Consider the following 17598-nt stretch of genomic DNA (forward strand, 5'->3'; position numbering starts at 1 on the left):
TGGGTTCTTGACAACTGCTTTCCAGAGTGTGAATGTTTACAATAGCCAGAGTGACTTATTAAAACGTAAACTGGACTATACTGTCTCTCAGATGGAAACCTCTGCTGGCTGCCCACTGTCTTTAGAATAAGATCTGATCCGTTCATGATGGCCAACAAAGCCCCGCATTAATGGCTGTTTCCTACCTTTCCAACTTCACATCTTACCATCTCTAAGGTCATGACACTCCAGCCGTGTTAACCTTTCCATTCCTAGAACATGCCAACTTCATTCCCATCTCAGCACTTTAGATCTGCTGTGGCTCTGCCTCTATCTCTCCCCTGAAATCTTGACATGGCTGGAACCTTATCATCACCTAGGTCTCAGCTCCAATATTACCTCCAGACAGGCCTTCCTGGGCCACCCATGTGAAGTAACACAGCTGTGAGATGTGCTTTGTGATCTTGGCAAGTCACTTACAACTTTATGCCTTATTCCTTCTGCTGAAAATAAATGCGATCATACATTTTGTAAGCTGTTATGCAGATGCCAGAAACTGACATCATGAGGGACGTGATGTACGACATGATAAATATAATTAATTAGCACTGCTATATGTTACATATGAAAGTTGTTGAGAGTAAATCCAAAGGGTTATCATCACAAGGAAAACACATTTTTTTCTATTTCTTTAATTTTGTACCTATGAGATGATGGATATTCACTAAACTTATTGTGATAATTAGTTCATAGTCTGTAAACCAAATCATTATGCTGTACATCTTAAACTTACACAGTGCTGTATGCTACTTATATCTCAATAAAACCGGAAGGAATAAAAATTTAATCTGATTTAATCTGAGAAACTGATATTGTAAAAAACTTATTTTAAAAAACATTTTACAGGCGCATCTCATGTTACTGTGCTTCGCTTTACTGCACTTCACAGATATTCTCTCTCCCCCTTTTAAAACAAATTGAAAGTCTGTGGCAACCCTGTGTCAAGCAAGTCTGTCGGCACCATTTTTCCAACAGCATTTGCTCACTTCACGTCTCTGTGTCACAGTTTGGTAATTCCTGCAATATTTCAAGCTTTTTCATTACTATTATATTTGTTATGGTGATCTGTGATCAATGATCTTTGATGTTACTATTGCCAAAAGGATTATGACTTGCTGAAGGCTCAGCCGATGGTCAGCATTTTTTAGCAATAAAGTATTTTTAAATTAAGGTATGCACATCGTTTTTTAAGATATAACACTACTACATACTTAACAGACTACAGAATAGTATAAACAACAGTTTTATATGCACTGGGAAACATTACTGCAATATTTGCTCTATTACGGTGGTCTAGAACCAAACCTGCAACATCTCCAAGGTCTGCCTGTACTTAGAACCTCGTTATTCACAAAAGTTAGCTTCTTTTCTGTACCTCGAGTATGTTTTGCTTGCCATAATGTGTCAAACAAGACCTGCATTTTTTATTCCTAGCAAAATGATCGAGGTTCTTCCCTCCATCAAAACAATAGACCAATTTTAGTAAGCAGGTACATTACTTCTTCCCTAAGACTACAGCTTTAACTTGAGAAAGACTGTTTAGCCGGAATACAGCCTGCTTCTACAAAGTAGGTGCAAGGAATTATGACTGGACTCACTGGATGCTAGAATGCCATCGATAAACTCCTGACGTGTTATCTTCCCATCCTGGTCCTTGTCAATTCGCCGGAAGAAATCCATCACCCGAGACTTTTTGTGATTCATCCAACGCATATACTTTTTCCTCCAAACATCAAAGTCAAAGTTGGCAAATTCCTTCAACTAGACAGAAATCAGAGGTGTCAACAAGACCTACTGTTTGGCCTTCAAACCTGCCCAGAGCATATGAAAACTTTCAGACATCCAGCAAAGCCATGCAGGCCTTTCAAGGGGGACCAACAATGATATCTGTGTATTGCATCTTTTGGGAACGCACACTCTGGCTCCTTCACTTAAAGCCATGATTATTTACACAAGCTGTGGTAAAATGGAACAGCGAGAGAAACGGTAACTGAACGACCACCATGGAAAATACGGAGCACGCAGAACAAGAATGGGTGGAGCCAGCCTTGCTTTCCCTTGGCACTTTTTCAAAAGATCATCCCCTTAGATGTAAGAGAATGGATTCTATCCCAGAAAAGACGTCCTTAGCACTCCTCACTTATGTGATTTTGAAAGGAACTATAATCACGTAGAGGCCTATGTCTTCGAAGCTCAGCCCCCCTCCCCACTGGTCTTCTGAGATAGTTTGAGTTCCGGTTGGAAGCATCAAGAATCCAGTCCTGCACCCAAGCACATTTCTTTGGGATGGCAGCAGAGGGAGTGAACTGTCCTTCTGACTCCCATTTTAAATATTTGGCCCTGGTAGATGGCAGCAGGTCTATGCAGTGGGCAGAATGATGCTGAGCTACTTGGACTATGTCAGTGACACAGACTCAGAATGACTTAAACAGTGCAGCGGTTTTCCCCCTGGTCTTTCAAACTCCAAAGTTGGAAGGAATGGGGAAAAAAGAAAAAGCCAAAACCAAATATGCTTAAAACTCAACCGGATCTACAGAAATAACAACAAAAAACACAGAACACTCACTTCTGGGCATAGCTGCTTTGATATGCACAAATAAAAAAATATAAAAGATATTAGAAATTTGTTTTAGAAACTAGGAAGTGAAGTACTATATTTTTTAGATTGGTTAATGATACTTCAAAATAGATTAGCTTTTCATAATCTACTGAAGAAAAATACTGATAGAATGACAGGCCGATAAAAAAATTACTCGTTTTAGAAATGGGTAGCTTATATCTACACAAAAGGCTCAGTTATGGTCATTTTTGTGAGAAGCTCCACACTTGGCGGTAACCTTGCAAAGTTATGCCCCTGATCCTCAACCAAGGCCAGGTGCCGAGGAGGGTCGCGTCACAGGCTGGACCCTCCTGGACTGGCTGGCTGCCTGCTTTCCACCACCAGTGCTACGGCCTATCTGTTGTTGGTTTCCTCACATGTGTCTGTTCTCCCAGGGGGCCTGGAGGACAGAGTCCTGGCCTACACTGCTCGGTTCCTCCTTCTGCATAAGTGGGTCAAGGCACACAGGTGATGTTCAGAGGGCCTCAGAAGGGCTGTGTTTTGATAAAAGTCACCTCCCTCCAGGGAAGGCTGCTTGGCGGGGCCTCACCTCCTCCAGCCTGTCCAAGGCGTCGTTCAGCTTCCGCTGCCGCTCCAGTGCCAAAAGCCACACCTGCTGCCAGCGGGCAGAGAGCTGGTTGATCCGTGGGTTTTTTGCTTCAGATTGTGAAAGGATTGGCATGGGAGGAGGTGTGGGCTGACTCAAAGACTTTCCTGAAAGGAAAAATCATCATGAGATTAGAAAAGCTGGTTTAGTCAGTTCACAGAGAGAAGCTGCCGTCTGTATGGACCTAGAAGATCTTCATGATGACGTCCGGTCAGTAACTGAGAAAAGGAAGTCGGGACCTGGCTACACCTAGACATGGAAGCACACTGACCTAAAAACTATTGATGCTTTTCCCCAGTCAACAGGTACCTGTCTCATACCTTCGATCAATTCTGTCCTACCTTAGCAAACTGAGGAAATGTCAGTGGTTCTACAGGAGCAGATTTATTTTATGATGAAATTAGCGCAACAGTCAGCGCTGATGACCAAAACATGGAAAGGTCACTGCAAAAGAATCTGCTTCACCAACTCCAAATTTCTACCAATTCAAAAAACTGGAGTCTAGTTATTGTTTGTCAGTGTAAGAAAAGTGAGTTTCAGAAAAGATTTTTGTTCAAATCCAATATGGTTTTTGAAAATGGAAAAGAAATTTCTGCTGGGCACTTGGGAAGCACTCATCAGTGAGCAGGAAGGAAGCATCCTGCACAACAGGCGGCCACGTACTGCTGCCACCGCGGGACTTCTCCATGAAAGGCGCATGGGCTGGCTCTATGATCTTCCTTTTGTACGTCTTGGTGACCCGGTCCACGTCAGGCTGTTTGCGAGTCATCTCCTCCATAAATGTCTGTTAAACACAAACAACAAGGAAAAGGGTTGAGAGTTTTCTTGGACTAAGATGGGATTAGGCAACTTCTTACTAACAAGGGCCAAGCCTGTGACAGATGGAGCAACTGCAAATGCCTTCGTACACGGCTGCACTCCTTTCAAGAAACATGATTGTGGCCTTGAGTGAGGCACTTCATCAGGTTCTGGAGACGTGAAGGAATAAGACATGGCTCTGACTTCCAGGAGCTCACAGCTGAGTGAGGAAACCAGGCAGTCAGAGCAATGAGTGGCACCCAGGGCTCCGAAAGAAGGACTAGGACAGGCACCCACAGCCCAATGTGGGGAGGAAGGCTGCCCGGAGGCTGGTGCCTGAGCTGTGTGCTGCAGGATGAAGAATGAGCCAAAGGCTGGGGGCAGGGCAGTCCCACGGAAGCCTGACAGTGGAGCGAGCCAGAGCCCTGCTGATCACTGGCTGAGGATACAATCAGAGGAGAGGCAAGAGGGACAGCTGGAGAGGCAGGCAGGAGAAGGGTCCAGAAAGGCCTTGTGTCAGGCTAAGGGACTGGGGTTTTATTCTGAGAGCAATCTGTGTGTGGGGGGGGGGCGCGCGGGGGGGGTGTTTACGGGTGGGTGGACAACTGAAGGATTCCGATCTAGAGAAGAGACACAATCAGATCTCTGTTTTAGAGCTACCATTCTGGCCTCAGTGTAGGAGGGAGGATGGAAAGGGGGGAGGCAGGCAAGTTGGGAAGCCATTGCAGTAATTGAGGCAAAACACAGTGAGGGCCTGAGCCGGGGCAGGAGAGAAGGAGCCAAGAAGTATTTTGAAAGTAGGACAGGTAAGACCTGATAACTGGCTGAATGTAGGGGGTAAAGAAAAAGGAGTCACTCCTGTGTTGGGTGACTGGGTGGATGAGGAGAGAGGAGGCAGGTGTGCAAGGGAGGGGTGGGGTCAGGGCCAGGAAGCAGGGATGAAATGGAGTTTTAGAGCTGCCTCTAGCTTCCTGCATGCTGCAGACAAGCCAGGAGATGTGGAAGCCCTGGGTGTACAGGTGCTGGATGAAGGTGTCAGGCCAGATACAACCTCAGGTATGAGAAGAGGGTCAAGAATGGAACTTTGGGGAACAACGTTAACCAGTGGATAGAGGAAGAGGAACCAGCTAAGAAGACTGATAAAGAGTTGTCAGAGAGATGGGGGGACACAAGAGGGGGGAGCTTAAAGGCACAAGGAATGAGAGGTGATAACAGAAGGGAGAGGGACTGGCCCTGATGGAAGAAGATAATCTCACTCAGGAGAGAAGGGGTCAACGTAGGTAAACTTGATGGGAAGTACAGGGAGTCCTCACTGGCCAGGCTAATTACATATGCTAAAAAGACCTTATGTCCACAGTATAACTAGGCAAGATCCATGCTTGCATTTGGTGTAAATTATCATGGTTAAAAACCAAATTTGTCTCCTAACTGAGCTTTCCTCTGTTCAGTTTAGTTTGATGTGTTGTCTGGCCCATCTCTGAGTACATGCAAGACGTCTTTCTGAATCCAGTTGTAATGGGATAGGTCCCAAGTAATGGGACCTTGGCACAGAGGCAAGTCAATAGAAACAGGATGCGGCAGGCAGATTTCTAAGCCAGGCCCCAAGACTCCTGACATACATGTCCTGTGTACTCTCCCCCCAAGTGTGGGCAACACCTGTGGAAAGCATGGGCAGCCACTCCTGGATTATGGTTTTTTTTTTAAAAAAAAAATTAATTAATTTCTGGCTGAGTAGGCTCTTTGTTGCTGTGCGCAGGCTTTCTCTAGTTGCAGCGAGCGGGGGCTACTCTTTGTTGTGGTGCGTGGGCTTCTCACTGCGGTGGCCTCTCTTGTTGCGGAGCACGGGCTCTAGGCGCACGAGCTTCAGTAGCTGTGGTTTGCGGACTCCAGAGCGCAGGCTCAGCAGCTGTGGCGCACAGGCCTAGTTGCTCTGTAGCATGTGGGATCTTCCCGGACCAGGGCTCAAACCCGTGTCCCCCACGTCAGCAGGCGGATTCTCAACCACTGTGCCACCAGGGAAGCCCTGGATTACGTTTTATTATATAAGATCTGTCAGAGCAGGATGGAGGGTCTCCTGCTGGCTTTGAAGACAGATGCTGCCATACTGTGAGACTGCTGTGTGCCTAAGACCTGAGGGTGGCCTCCAGGAGCTGACAGCCAGCGAGAAAAGGGAGACCTCCATCCTACACTGCAGTGAAATGAACGACACCAACAACCTGAAAGAGCCTGGGTGGGAACTGCAGTGCTGGCCGACACCTTGATTTCAGCCTGGTAAGACGTCCCCTGGTCCCCTAGACGGGGAACCAGCTACTTCAGGCCCGAAGTCCCGCCCCACGGAAACTCTGAGACAGTAAGCGTGTTTTAAGCTGCTAAGTCTGCGGGAGTATGTTCAGCAGCAATTAAAACACGGATGCACAGGGCCAAGGAAACGGGCTCCATGAGCCATGCAGGAAACACGCGACCACACGATGTGGTGAGGATACCTGATGCTCAGCGATAAGGGCTTTAACTCGGTCGATGTTCTGAGGGATTGGCTCCTGATCCCGTTGAATGAGGGTGGTCTCGGCCCACTGGATCCACGCCAGAAGTTCTTCCAAGAGCTCGGCGTTGGCCACCAGTTCTGACAGGGCGGCTTCGAGGCGCTGCTGGTGCTGCTTGGCCCACGTCAGGACCTGCGGGGGAGGGAACCCGTCGGCTGTCAGCCAAGCACATCCCTCGTTTTCAAAGCCCTTTTTTGTGTGAGCCTAACAATGACTTTTAGGGGAAAGACCACCCAAGCAGTCAAGAGGCTTCACTCTTATTCTGGAGACAGAGCTGGAGTAAGAAATCAGCTCCCCTGAAACCAAATGTGGCATGTGGTATTAGACACAGAATTCTCAGGAAGGAGGGAAGAACACACCACGTGTCCACCGGGCGTCATCAAGGAACACATCACAACCCCAGCACCACCCTTCCAGGTTTCTGCACATTATCAAGAAAACAGTCACTACTAAAATGTGAATAACTTGATTCTTGTTGAGATATTCACAGTGAGTGAAAGATTCCTTACGTGGGGGTGGGGAAGCTCTGGAGTATTTTACTGCTGTTCACCCATTTTACGGGGCACGTGCGGTCTTCCTCTAAAACTAGGAACTCACCTCCTCAAAGCGAGCCCGGATGATGGTGATCCAGTGTTTGATGGTGGTGATGCAATCAGGATGGCAGACCACCAGGATGACTTCTCCCATGGCCACTGCTGTGTTAACATCCACGCGCTTTTCTTCCACTTTCTTCATGAATTCCTAAACAAACAAGATTTGAAATCAAAACCTTAAACCTAGTCTAGCAGCGCTGTTAGTTTACACTGAGAGGGGTAAACAACTTTAGTGTGTTTTTCGACTCTTTGTTGACACAGAGCTCTAAAAGCCTGCATTTAGGCATCTCTGTCATTTTCTTTCCAGTTCTCAGAGGTGGGGGGAAGCGAGGGATTTCACAAAGATGACTTTCTCTGCACAGATGATAAGGACTAGAGAGACACAGGCATGACCCTTTTCCTGATCTCTCTCTCTTTTTATAAATTCCTGCTTGGATTCATTTCCATATGTGTAAATGGTGTTGTCTTGGACACATATAGTGACAGCTACAAAACAATACATTTTTGTTGTTGTTGTTCAAGATGAGATAGGAAAAAGATTATGAATACTACTAGAACAGAAGGCAATCGAATGACGATAGCTTTTCTCCTGGACTCAGAGACCAAGTGTCCTTCCTAACAACCAGAGAGGAAGCTCCTGAAGACACACATCTGGGAGTTCCACCAGCTCCCAGCCCTGTCTTCCCATCAGAATCACCCCAGTGCCTCAAGCCCCTCTTCCCAAACTTCATATATGCACATTACATTACAAATTTCAAAGGCAAATAATCTGCTTTGTTGCCAACACTACAACATTTTAAAAATACCTACAACACAATGCAATGACAAAACCATGATTAAAATCTCTCGGTGGGAAACACCAAAATTAAAAAAGGAAACATTTCCCACCTTGTTAGCACAGTCACACTGAAGCCCCAGACACTGTATTATATTCTGCAGCTTGGTGAGCAGTTCTAGGGGCACAGATCAGGGCCTGGAGCTGGTAACGTAAGGAAAGTCACACAAGGCGTGTGCAGGTGGGGCATAAAGGTAGAGCAGCCCGTGTTTTCCTCTATATTAACACCAGCTGTCTGACTTGTTTACAACCAGCATGCGCTACTTTTGTAAGAATGAGTGGATGAGTGGTCTTTAAGGGGTCACAAAACCCACCAATCGTTTTCCTCTCATTCCTGATAATGAGTAAGCTGGGACCATTCTGGCTTTGCTCCTTTTCACGTGAGGTCTAACGTTTCTAAGCAAAAGCTGCTTTCCGTTGCTGGCGTGGCCACCCTCCCCATGTGGGTGGCATGGGTCCCTGCACCCGGGGGATGGATTACCTTATGAGTGTCGATGAGAGACCGCAGGGCCTCTGTGTCATCAGGAAGTGCCCCCCGGAAACGCAGCGTCTGCTCGGCTTCAGAAAGCCACTCCAACAGCATGTGAATTGTGTCCCGAAACTCTTCTGCCTGAAATAACCAAGCACAAGAGACTGAACCTCTCTCTGCAGCCAAGGTCCTGGACATGGTATGCCAGGGAACGGTCTGGCCTGAACTCAATGGAGTACCACAGGCACTTGAAGCCTCTATCAAAGCCCCACAAAGGTCATCTTTCATCTGTGCAACTTGAAAAACCAACTAAATTCATTATTTCTCTTATATGGATGCGGGCTAAAATCTTGTTGAACATTTAGAATATCAATTTTTGACTTTGTGTTCCTTACAAGACTGGCTGAAACCAATCCTGATAAAGAGGCTAGACTGACTCTGCTCAGGCCCAACCCCAGGCGCTGTCTGACCTGCTTCAAGGCCTGCTCAAGCCGGCTCTGTTTGCAGACAGAGAGTTTACACACGGTGTCCCAGCGAGTGCTCAGTTCCTGGAGCTGCCCTTTCACCCAAGTGGTGTCATCTCGACTGTTCTCAATCAGCTCCCGGCCTGATCGCTTTAGGACCTGAACGGTTCCCGTTCGCTTTCCCAGTTCCTTCTGGAAAACCTGGAAAAGAAAACAGGAGAATTGGTTTGTCTTACAAATGTTTTGAATTCAAGAAGTAAAACCACAGAGAAAGTAGTCATTTCCTTCAATTCTCCTTGGTAGGTTCCAATTGTGTGTCTTTTATGCACAGACGGAGGTGGGATCACAAGTAAGAAAGAACCACCACAGGCTGTGGCTCTGAATGTGAGAGGCGTGACTTTGGGTAAGCTGCTTAACTGGAGTCCCAGTCTCATCTGTGAAACAGGAATTATGCTGTACTAGCATCTCCAGAATTGTGGGAGTTTTTTTTTTTTAAATTAATTTTTATAGTTGATTTACAATGTTGTGTTACTTCCTGCTGTACAGCAAAGTGAATCAGTTATACATATACCTACATCCACTCTTTTTTAGATTCTTTTCCCCATATAGGTCACTACAGAGTATTGAGTAGAGTTCCCTGTGCTATACTGTAGGTTCTTATTAGATATCTATTTTATATATAGTGGTGTGTACATGTCAATTCCAATCTCCCAATTTATCTCTCCCTCCCCCCTTCCCCCTTGGTAAGAGCCCACCTGCCACGCACATAAGAATCTGGTGTAACTTCAAGGTAAAGCTCAACGCTTCGTGCTGAAGCAGGACAGTATGTAGGTTCAACGTACAGGTGTAGGTTACACTAAATGCTGGTGTGCACGGAGCTGGCCTGTCGGGTTCAGAAGTAGTTTAAAAAACACTCATTTTCACGTTAAGAATCAGTGGAAATGGATATCTTGAGGGTCTCCTGAATTTAAATCCATTTTGACTCAACTGAGAGATACATAAACAGGAAACTGAGGGGGGGCCCTCAATGTGAAGTTTACACACTGGCAAATCTGAATCAAACCGACTTTGGTAAATTCCTTGTGGCTGATGCAGAATCCCTGTAACAGTTTGTTTAAACACACAGAGCAGGGAGCTGCCTCTCTGACAAGCAGAGACACAGGCTCTTTCAGACCTTCTTTCTAGGGGAGCCGTACAAGGGTACCATGAGCTGAAGGCACACACAGGTGCAGGACCCAACGGCTTTGCCCTCCACGCAGCCCAGATCTCGCCCCTCACCTTGTGGGCATCCATGAGGTTCATGACGAGGTCCAGGTCCCCGTGCACAGGCTGGTCCTCAGCCAGCTGCGGCTCTACCTTGTACAACCAGTCCACCAAGGCCTGCAGAGCGTCCATGAACTGGCCCGAAAACAGCAGGGCCTCCTCCAACTTGTGCTGCCTGAGAAAAGCACACAAACTTCACTGGTTAGTGGTTCTTTTATGAATGGCTCACAATTCTGACCACTGAACAGGAATACTGCTTGAACTTTATCTAGAGAGGGACTGCTGTGTTAGAACAGTTAGAAATACTGTAAAAAGTGACTAAGAGATGTTTAGACATTTTAAATTAAACCACTCTCTAAAATGGATTAAGCATAGTGCAGGAGACCGGTGTAGATGCCCTTCTGGCATTTTAGAGTCCAACTGCTATGCACACGGTATGCTATGCACACCCTACAACCCAAGGTCTTTTTATTTACATTACACCACTCCAGTAGAGGGTGGTGGTTCTATTAATGATTTGGAGCCAGGAGTTCAACTCCTAACTCTCCACCAGTTGTGAGACTCTGGCTGTCTCTTTGAACCTCAGTCACTTCATCTGAAAAATTGGGAGTACAAATAATACAGAGGTTATCATAATGCTTACATAGCATAGCTGGTACAAGTGGATAAAAGTACAACTTTTAGAACCAAATCTCAGCTCTGCTGCTTAGTAGCTGAGTGAGCATGGGGGAGTTAAGAAACCTCTTTGTGACCATTTCCTCATCTGTAAAATGGGAAGAACAGTACCCACACCTCAGTGGTTGTTGTGAGGATTAATGAGCCTCAAGATGGTTAAATGAGATACTACATTGGAGGCTTTGTACAGTGTCTGACACAGAGACACTCAGTGAGACAGCTACTGGCATTACAAACTTGTGATTTACATGTATTTAGAGTTACAGATCTTCTTTTACTGTTGGCCTGATTTTATAGGCTTCTCTCTTTGTAATACAGTAAAGGTTCAAGTTTAAAATATGATAATTTTAATATATCTGATTCAAATTATTTCATAACTCTCACTGAATTAACTGGAGATAGCAAGATGCTACTGTTACTGATACATTAGCTTTATTACCACTTTCTAGAATCCTGTCACTGTCTCCTGGTTACTTTGGGGATAACACACAGATCCACGAAAAGGGACATTTCACACTCACCTCTCCACAGACTTGCCACAAACAGTATCCCATTTGTCTCTGACTTCTCCCAGTAAGTTGTCAAGTTTCTGAGTGTCATCAGGAAGCAAAGTCTTTTCTTTCAGTGCTCTGCCTGTTCTAATTGTGGTATCATACACAGGCTGTTTGCCACCAAGAGTTTTCTGGAACTCCTGTTCTCAAAAAGATTTACAAAAAAAAAAAAAAAACCACGATAAAAGTCAGATGACATCGAGTTTTCAGGTGGGTAACCAGAAATAGTATGAATGTCACTACTACTTGAACTAAAATTAACAACAGCTTATCCTGAAGAAATTTATAAGGTTTTGTCTGTGCCACATACAGCAGTGCATGACTATTTCTAAAAGCCCACAGTTTCAGCTGGTTACTCCCACAGTCACTTTGTTTGAACTCTTATTTAAATGAGGAATTGTCATGGTTAGACACTGTCCAGATACAACATGGCTCTATGATCTTGGCCATTTAACATTAACCGATTAGTTTTCTTTTGACTAGTTCTGTGTTTTTATCAAGCTACAATCATCAGTGAACACCAAGCTTAGGACCTAAGAGCAATGAACTGCTGTACCTTATGCTTTGAGAGCTGAAGTTTAATTTTGTCTGGGTCGTTGGATATCTCCAGTTCTGAGTCCAGGTGACTCTCTGCATCTTCTAGCCAGTCAATCAGTTTTTTCCAAGCTTCATGGAACTAAAATTATGTAAGAAATACGTTATAACAGGAATGAATATGCACACTACACAGCACTTTTATGTGAACCAATGCGGAGACTCAAAACATGCAGCCCAAGGTTGTTCAGTAAATTAGTATCTTTCTTTTATAACTTACTTGTTTTGCCCGCTTTCTGGCATCATCCAGCAATCGTCCTCTTTCAATAGATCGCTGGACAACCTTCTCCCATCGAGACTGGACGCTAACCAGCAAATTTTTGATCAGAACAACGTCCTGTTTCTGGCTAAGGAATTTTAACTGATTCCCGGTTTGATCCAGCTCAATGATCTGGTCTCGATGAGCATTTACTTCATTAGCAAACACCTGAGGGGAAAATATTGCTCTTTTTAAACTGGAGATAAGATCAATGAGCATCACTTTCAATTGGCGCTTTCAAAGGGAAGGCAGCATCGTAATGCCATTGTTACCTTGTGCTCCTCTATCTGGGAAAGGACGGTGTTTAGAATCAGGCTGGGAGGAGAAGCGATGTTTAAACTCTGCTCTGCTAGAGTGAGCCAGTTGATAAATTCTTGCAGGGAATTCTGGAATTCTGTTGCCAGGTTGAGGGCCTCTTCCAGCTTTGACTAAATTTTAACACACACACACACACACACACACACACACACACACACAGAGAAAAGTGCCAAATTCAAGAATTATAGTTTTAAGGACAAAGGCGTAAATTGTACACCAAATGAAATGACTTCTAAGAAGGAAGCCTCATTTAATCAACCTCCAAACATGCCCTGTTTGCAAAGAAGGGGACATTTTAGTGCTAGTGTTTGAAACTGAAACAACTGTGCTTGGAAAAGGAAAGGGCACAGTTTGCAGCTAAGTTGCTTTCTCTGCCATTCCCCACTTCCTGAGACATTAAAGAACAGGAATAAAGGCATTCAAGCCATTCAATAAATGTTAAGTGAACAGACCCTTTAGTGGTGACAGCTGCAGGATCTGCAACCTACTTTGGGCAAAGTCTCAGCTTCCTTTAATGTCCTTTTTGTGGCATAACACAACTAAATGAGAAGCACCTGACTGTGACGGTGACGGTCACCGCAGGGCTCTCTCTATCTCAGTATGTTTTCAGGAAATATGGCACTTGAAAAAGTCTCAGTCTGAAACTTATGCTTATGCTACAGCAACAAAAGTAATAAAAGCCAGAACATTTCAAACAAAAATGTGACAATTTACATAGATGTAAATGTTTAGTCATTACGATCTAAATCAGAATGACAAAAGAGTGGCTCATTCAGGGTGTGCGCTACTCTCCACGAGTACATCCCAGTTCCACAGTCTACAAGCTCCATCCTCAGAGACCTCTACCCCGAACATCTGGGTGATGGCCTCTGACCCTGGCCCGTCTACTAGGCAGGCAAAGTAGAATAATGGCAGGTTGTTAAAAATGAATATATGCAAAATATTCACTGAAAGAAACCCCAGAAGTACACTGAAAATGTTCATTGCTGTTAAATGGGTTGTGTATTCTTTCTACTTTCCTCTTGGTGTTTTCAGGTTACTTCTGTAACCTAAAAAACACTGTGATGAATGTTATAAAAATGCATAGACCCAGTCTAAACAAGTTCAGTGAACAAAGGAAATCTACCTCAAATCTATCATAGAAATACTTAGCAATAAATATATTGCAAGTTCCCAGATGGCAGGAAATCTTTCCACGTCATTTTATCTATATAGTCTTCAACAGGGCTTAAATAATTTTAGCGAACCTGGAATGTAATGTTCTTACAAAATCAGAAATAACTATCATTGACAGCTAGCCTTTGCTCGATCAATTCAACAACTAAAGTTGACCCCTTAACAACATGGGTTTAGGGGTGTCGATCCTCCGAGAAGCTGGAAATCCGTGTGTAACTTTAAAGTCTGCCCTCCACATCCACGGTTCTGCATGCAAAGATTCAACCAACTAGGGATCATGTAGGACTGTAGATATACTTAGTGAAGAAAAAAAATCCTGCATACAAGCGGACTTGCGCAGTTCAAACCTATGTTGTTCAAGGGTCAAAACTATATTCCTTGAGGCAACTTGTTCCACTGTGTCAAAACCCTCTAGAAACTACTTGATTCTGAGCCAGAATCTACCTTGGTTTCTTTAATTAGTCTTAGCTCTACATTCAGCAGGAATTACAGACAAGACCCTGTCCAAGAATTAGAACACAGCCATACACTCAGGTCCTCTGCCCACTCTTCATGTAACGAAGTTACCAGACCCCACACTAGAGGGACCCTAGGAAATTAATGCTTCTCTCAAAATGTTCATTTATATGTGTGAAGATGTGGTTTACTTCCTTCTGCACATTAAAGTTCATGATGACAGAGTTCACGCCTTTATTGTTTTCCACTGTACACCTAGCACAGTGCCTGGTACATACATGCTTAACGACTACTTGTTCAATGGATGTGGCCAATGGATTTGGACACATATTTTACCGTTTCAGCTGCCCAGCACAGAAACTCTATGCAGAGTGATATTCTAGAACTCTGTACTCATAAAAAACAAGTTTGGGGGCAAATGCCTTGATCTCTGATCACTTTTCGTTTGAGGAGAATTTGATTTTTGAGGAAGAGTAAGAGGAGGACATACAATTTACTGCTCTTGAGTTTTAGTAACTAGACATCAAATTCCGTGTGAGGAATAATTAGTGATACTCCCTGCATGCTGTTCCCAACCTCCCAAGTCCAACAAAACCTATTTTTAAGTCCATCACTGAGCAGTAACAGGCAGTAATGCCTTAACTGGTAGATGTAGAAAAGGAATGCAATATTATAAAAGCAAGTATCGGCAGAAACTATCAGCATCAATGCAATTTGACATGGATGGAAAATAGAAATGTAATGGCAGAAAAGATGGCTTGATTTAGCACAAAGCCAGTTCTGAGGATATCAGTTCTGCTAGCTTGCTACAATATAATGAAAAATCTTCCATAGAAACTAGATGATAATTGCATGTAATCATTAAGCAAACTACTCAAACAGTAATCAAACTGAATTTTGTGGTGATACCTTTCTTTCTTCCATCTTACTGCTGACCACATGCCACTTCTGTTCCAAGAGTGCTACGCTCTGTTCTGTCTTCGAGCCAGATCCAGAATCATCACGGCTGAGAAGCATGAGCCTGCCCTTGTCAAGCAGTTGATTGTAAGTCTCCTCCTTGGCTTTCAGCTGGGAATAGAGTTCCTATAAGGGCAAGAAAGATATCAGTAATGCAAATTCCCTGAAAGACACCCACACAGATTTACAAGCACAGTTTGGAAAAGCCAAGGAAGGTCTCATTTTGATTAAAATCCTTTCTTTTGGATTCAATTCAACTGCTGAACAATTAGGAAATGAAACCCACCATTCTTCCTTAATATAAAAATAATTTTGTCACCAACAGAATTTTTAAGGATCAGAGATCACAAAAATAGACCCCAATAATTTACTTCTCCTTTTCCTGAGGGATATGCCTAGAAATTATGTTGCCTCTTGTTCTCAGCCACTTTCTGGAAATACTGTCAGCTTCTATTGGATTTCCCTAAATCCCCCCTCAAGTAGGTTTTTCCTTTAATTTTTTGGCTGCTCCATGCGGCATGCGGGATCTTAGTTTCCCAACCAGGGATCGAACCCTCAGCCTCTGTAGTGGAAGCACAAAGTCTTAACCACTGGACCGCCAGGGAAGTCCCAGCAGTCTTTTTCTTAAATACAACCATATCTGTGTCACTATCTGTCTTGATGCTCTCACCTTCACATCAATATTCTTGTGCCAGTCAATCTGATTAACTTGAAATCTGCCAGCTCCCCAGGGCAGTTCTGGTTCACTCTTTCCTGTCGCTGCCTATCGCAGGGTGTTAGAAGCCTGTCTAAGCAGCAATCCCCAAGTACTATATTGTCAGTAAAAATGCACTACTTTGTAGACTCCCAACTACATATATCTCTGTGAATTCGGAAAGGAGCTACTGAAAATGGGATGCTTATACTCAATTTCAAGAAATCTGTTACCATATGTGTATCAAGCTGCTCCCTAGCCGTTTCAGGAAGTCCTCCTGTGGGCTTCGATGCAGAAAGTTGGGTCTCCATTCTAGTCAGTTCCAAGAGGAAATCTTCAATTTCACTATGGAAACCCTGGGCCTTTTGAGAAAAGACATTATCAAGGTCAGTAGTCAATTCTAGTTTCAGAAGTAAGCTTTCTAAATGACCACATGAGGAATCTTTGAGGGAGGAATTTTAGGCTGCTCTCACGCAGGGTTGTTCTGTTGCTGGATGATTATGGGGCCAATGTATTTACTTATTTTCAGAATTGAGCAGAATCCTTCAGACCTCACTGTAACAGAGATGCCTGATATAACCTGATGAATTGACTGACTAAGGTACTGTTGAATATGGATACGGAGGGACCTGACTTGATCCAAAAAATAACTAAATCTGTGAACAAGGTTCGTTACAGCAAAGATCTACTAACTTTGAATAGTAGATAGAGGGACTGGATCACAAACTAATCCAAAAAGAATGATCCAATTAAAGGTTGTTCTTTCCAGACAAGTCTAGCACAGAACTGACCCTCAAGGCAGAGGGGGTTCTACCCCAAACTGCTTTTCTTTTGTCGACTTAGATGGACTTCCTTCTGAATACTGTCATGTGCACAGCCCCACCCACCTAACCTGGATAGTGCATGTACCTGCTGCAGCGTCGACTGAAGCTGCTGCTCCCTCTCCTCTGTTTTTTGTAACACTGACTCCCAGCACTGGTTCATGGTTTCTAAACGGCTCCTTAAGCTGCTGGCATCATCTCCAGCGCTAGATTCAAGAAGCTCATTGCCAGCTTTGTTGACTGTTTCCACTGTGGCTTGATGGGCCAGAACATCATTTTTTAGAACCTAAAAAATGTTGAACAACATAATTTACCTCTATAGGTATCATTAAGCCTGGCTCTCTAAGGTACACACGACATCAAAAGGTACAGAAACATCACAAAGCTTCTGATGGCAATATCTGGTCTCAAACCAATAGGCTTAGAGATGAAAAATGAAAATACTTACGTGGTGCTTTGCGAGCTCAACTTCAATGACTTTTGGGTCTCCACTTATTGGTCTCTGAGCATCTAGCAACTCTTCAGTGTGAGTCAACCAACTCATTAGCTCCTCTAAGGCATGCTGGAACTGGCCAAGGGCCAAGAGAGCACCTTCTAGCTTATGCTACTCAGAAAATGATTTAAAGGGAACGTTTGTTAGGAAATTAGAAAACAGTAGATAGTAGTCCACTTTATGTACTCTACCATTTGCCTTACCTGTCTGTGAGCAATTTTCTCACCCAGGTTCTCCCAGAGGTGTTTAAGTTCCGTCATTGGTTCTCGTATAATGTCTCTGTCCGTTTCATCAGTAGCTTTCTTTAACATCAGTTCACCCTGGTGATTGAGCTTCTCCATCTCAATTTGCTGTTGGTAAACTTCCACTTTGAACTCCTGTCAAAGACGTAGTGAAT

The 17598-nt window shown here is 44.1% G+C and overlaps 1 protein-coding gene across 4 annotated transcripts in view; it reads right to left on the reverse strand.

Moving 5' to 3' along the window:
- MACF1 (microtubule actin crosslinking factor 1) overlaps positions 1-17598 on the reverse strand; it is a gene marked incomplete at its 5' end in the record, with an annotated part of 341117 nt that overhangs the window by 18888 nt on the left and 304631 nt on the right. For 3 of the 4 annotated variants that reach the window (XM_082674679.1, XM_082674680.1, XM_082674681.1), the window contains 17 exons: positions 1638-1800; positions 3189-3352; positions 3909-4029; positions 6527-6715; positions 7181-7324; positions 8493-8621; positions 8951-9145; positions 10223-10382; positions 11404-11573; positions 11990-12109; positions 12248-12454; positions 12559-12714; positions 15146-15319; positions 16121-16249; positions 16797-16994; positions 17157-17312; positions 17405-17578. In XM_082674679.1, coding sequence (XP_082530805.1) covers positions 1638-1800; positions 3189-3352; positions 3909-4029; positions 6527-6715; positions 7181-7324; positions 8493-8621; positions 8951-9145; positions 10223-10382; positions 11404-11573; positions 11990-12109; positions 12248-12454; positions 12559-12714; positions 15146-15319; positions 16121-16249; positions 16797-16994; positions 17157-17312; positions 17405-17578 — 2749 coding nt within the window. Of the gene's footprint in view, positions 1-1637; positions 1801-2605; positions 2618-3188; positions 3353-3908; positions 4030-6526; positions 6716-7180; positions 7325-8492; positions 8622-8950; positions 9146-10222; positions 10383-11403; positions 11574-11989; positions 12110-12247; positions 12455-12558; positions 12715-15145; positions 15320-16120; positions 16250-16796; positions 16995-17156; positions 17313-17404; positions 17579-17598 lie in introns of all 4 variants that reach the window. The other variant, XM_082674678.1, reaches the window with a different exon arrangement.

This window comes from Grampus griseus (assembly GCF_964374135.1).
Source record: "Grampus griseus genome assembly, chromosome: 1".
Classification (NCBI taxonomy): Eukaryota; Metazoa; Chordata; class Mammalia; order Artiodactyla; family Delphinidae; genus Grampus; species Grampus griseus.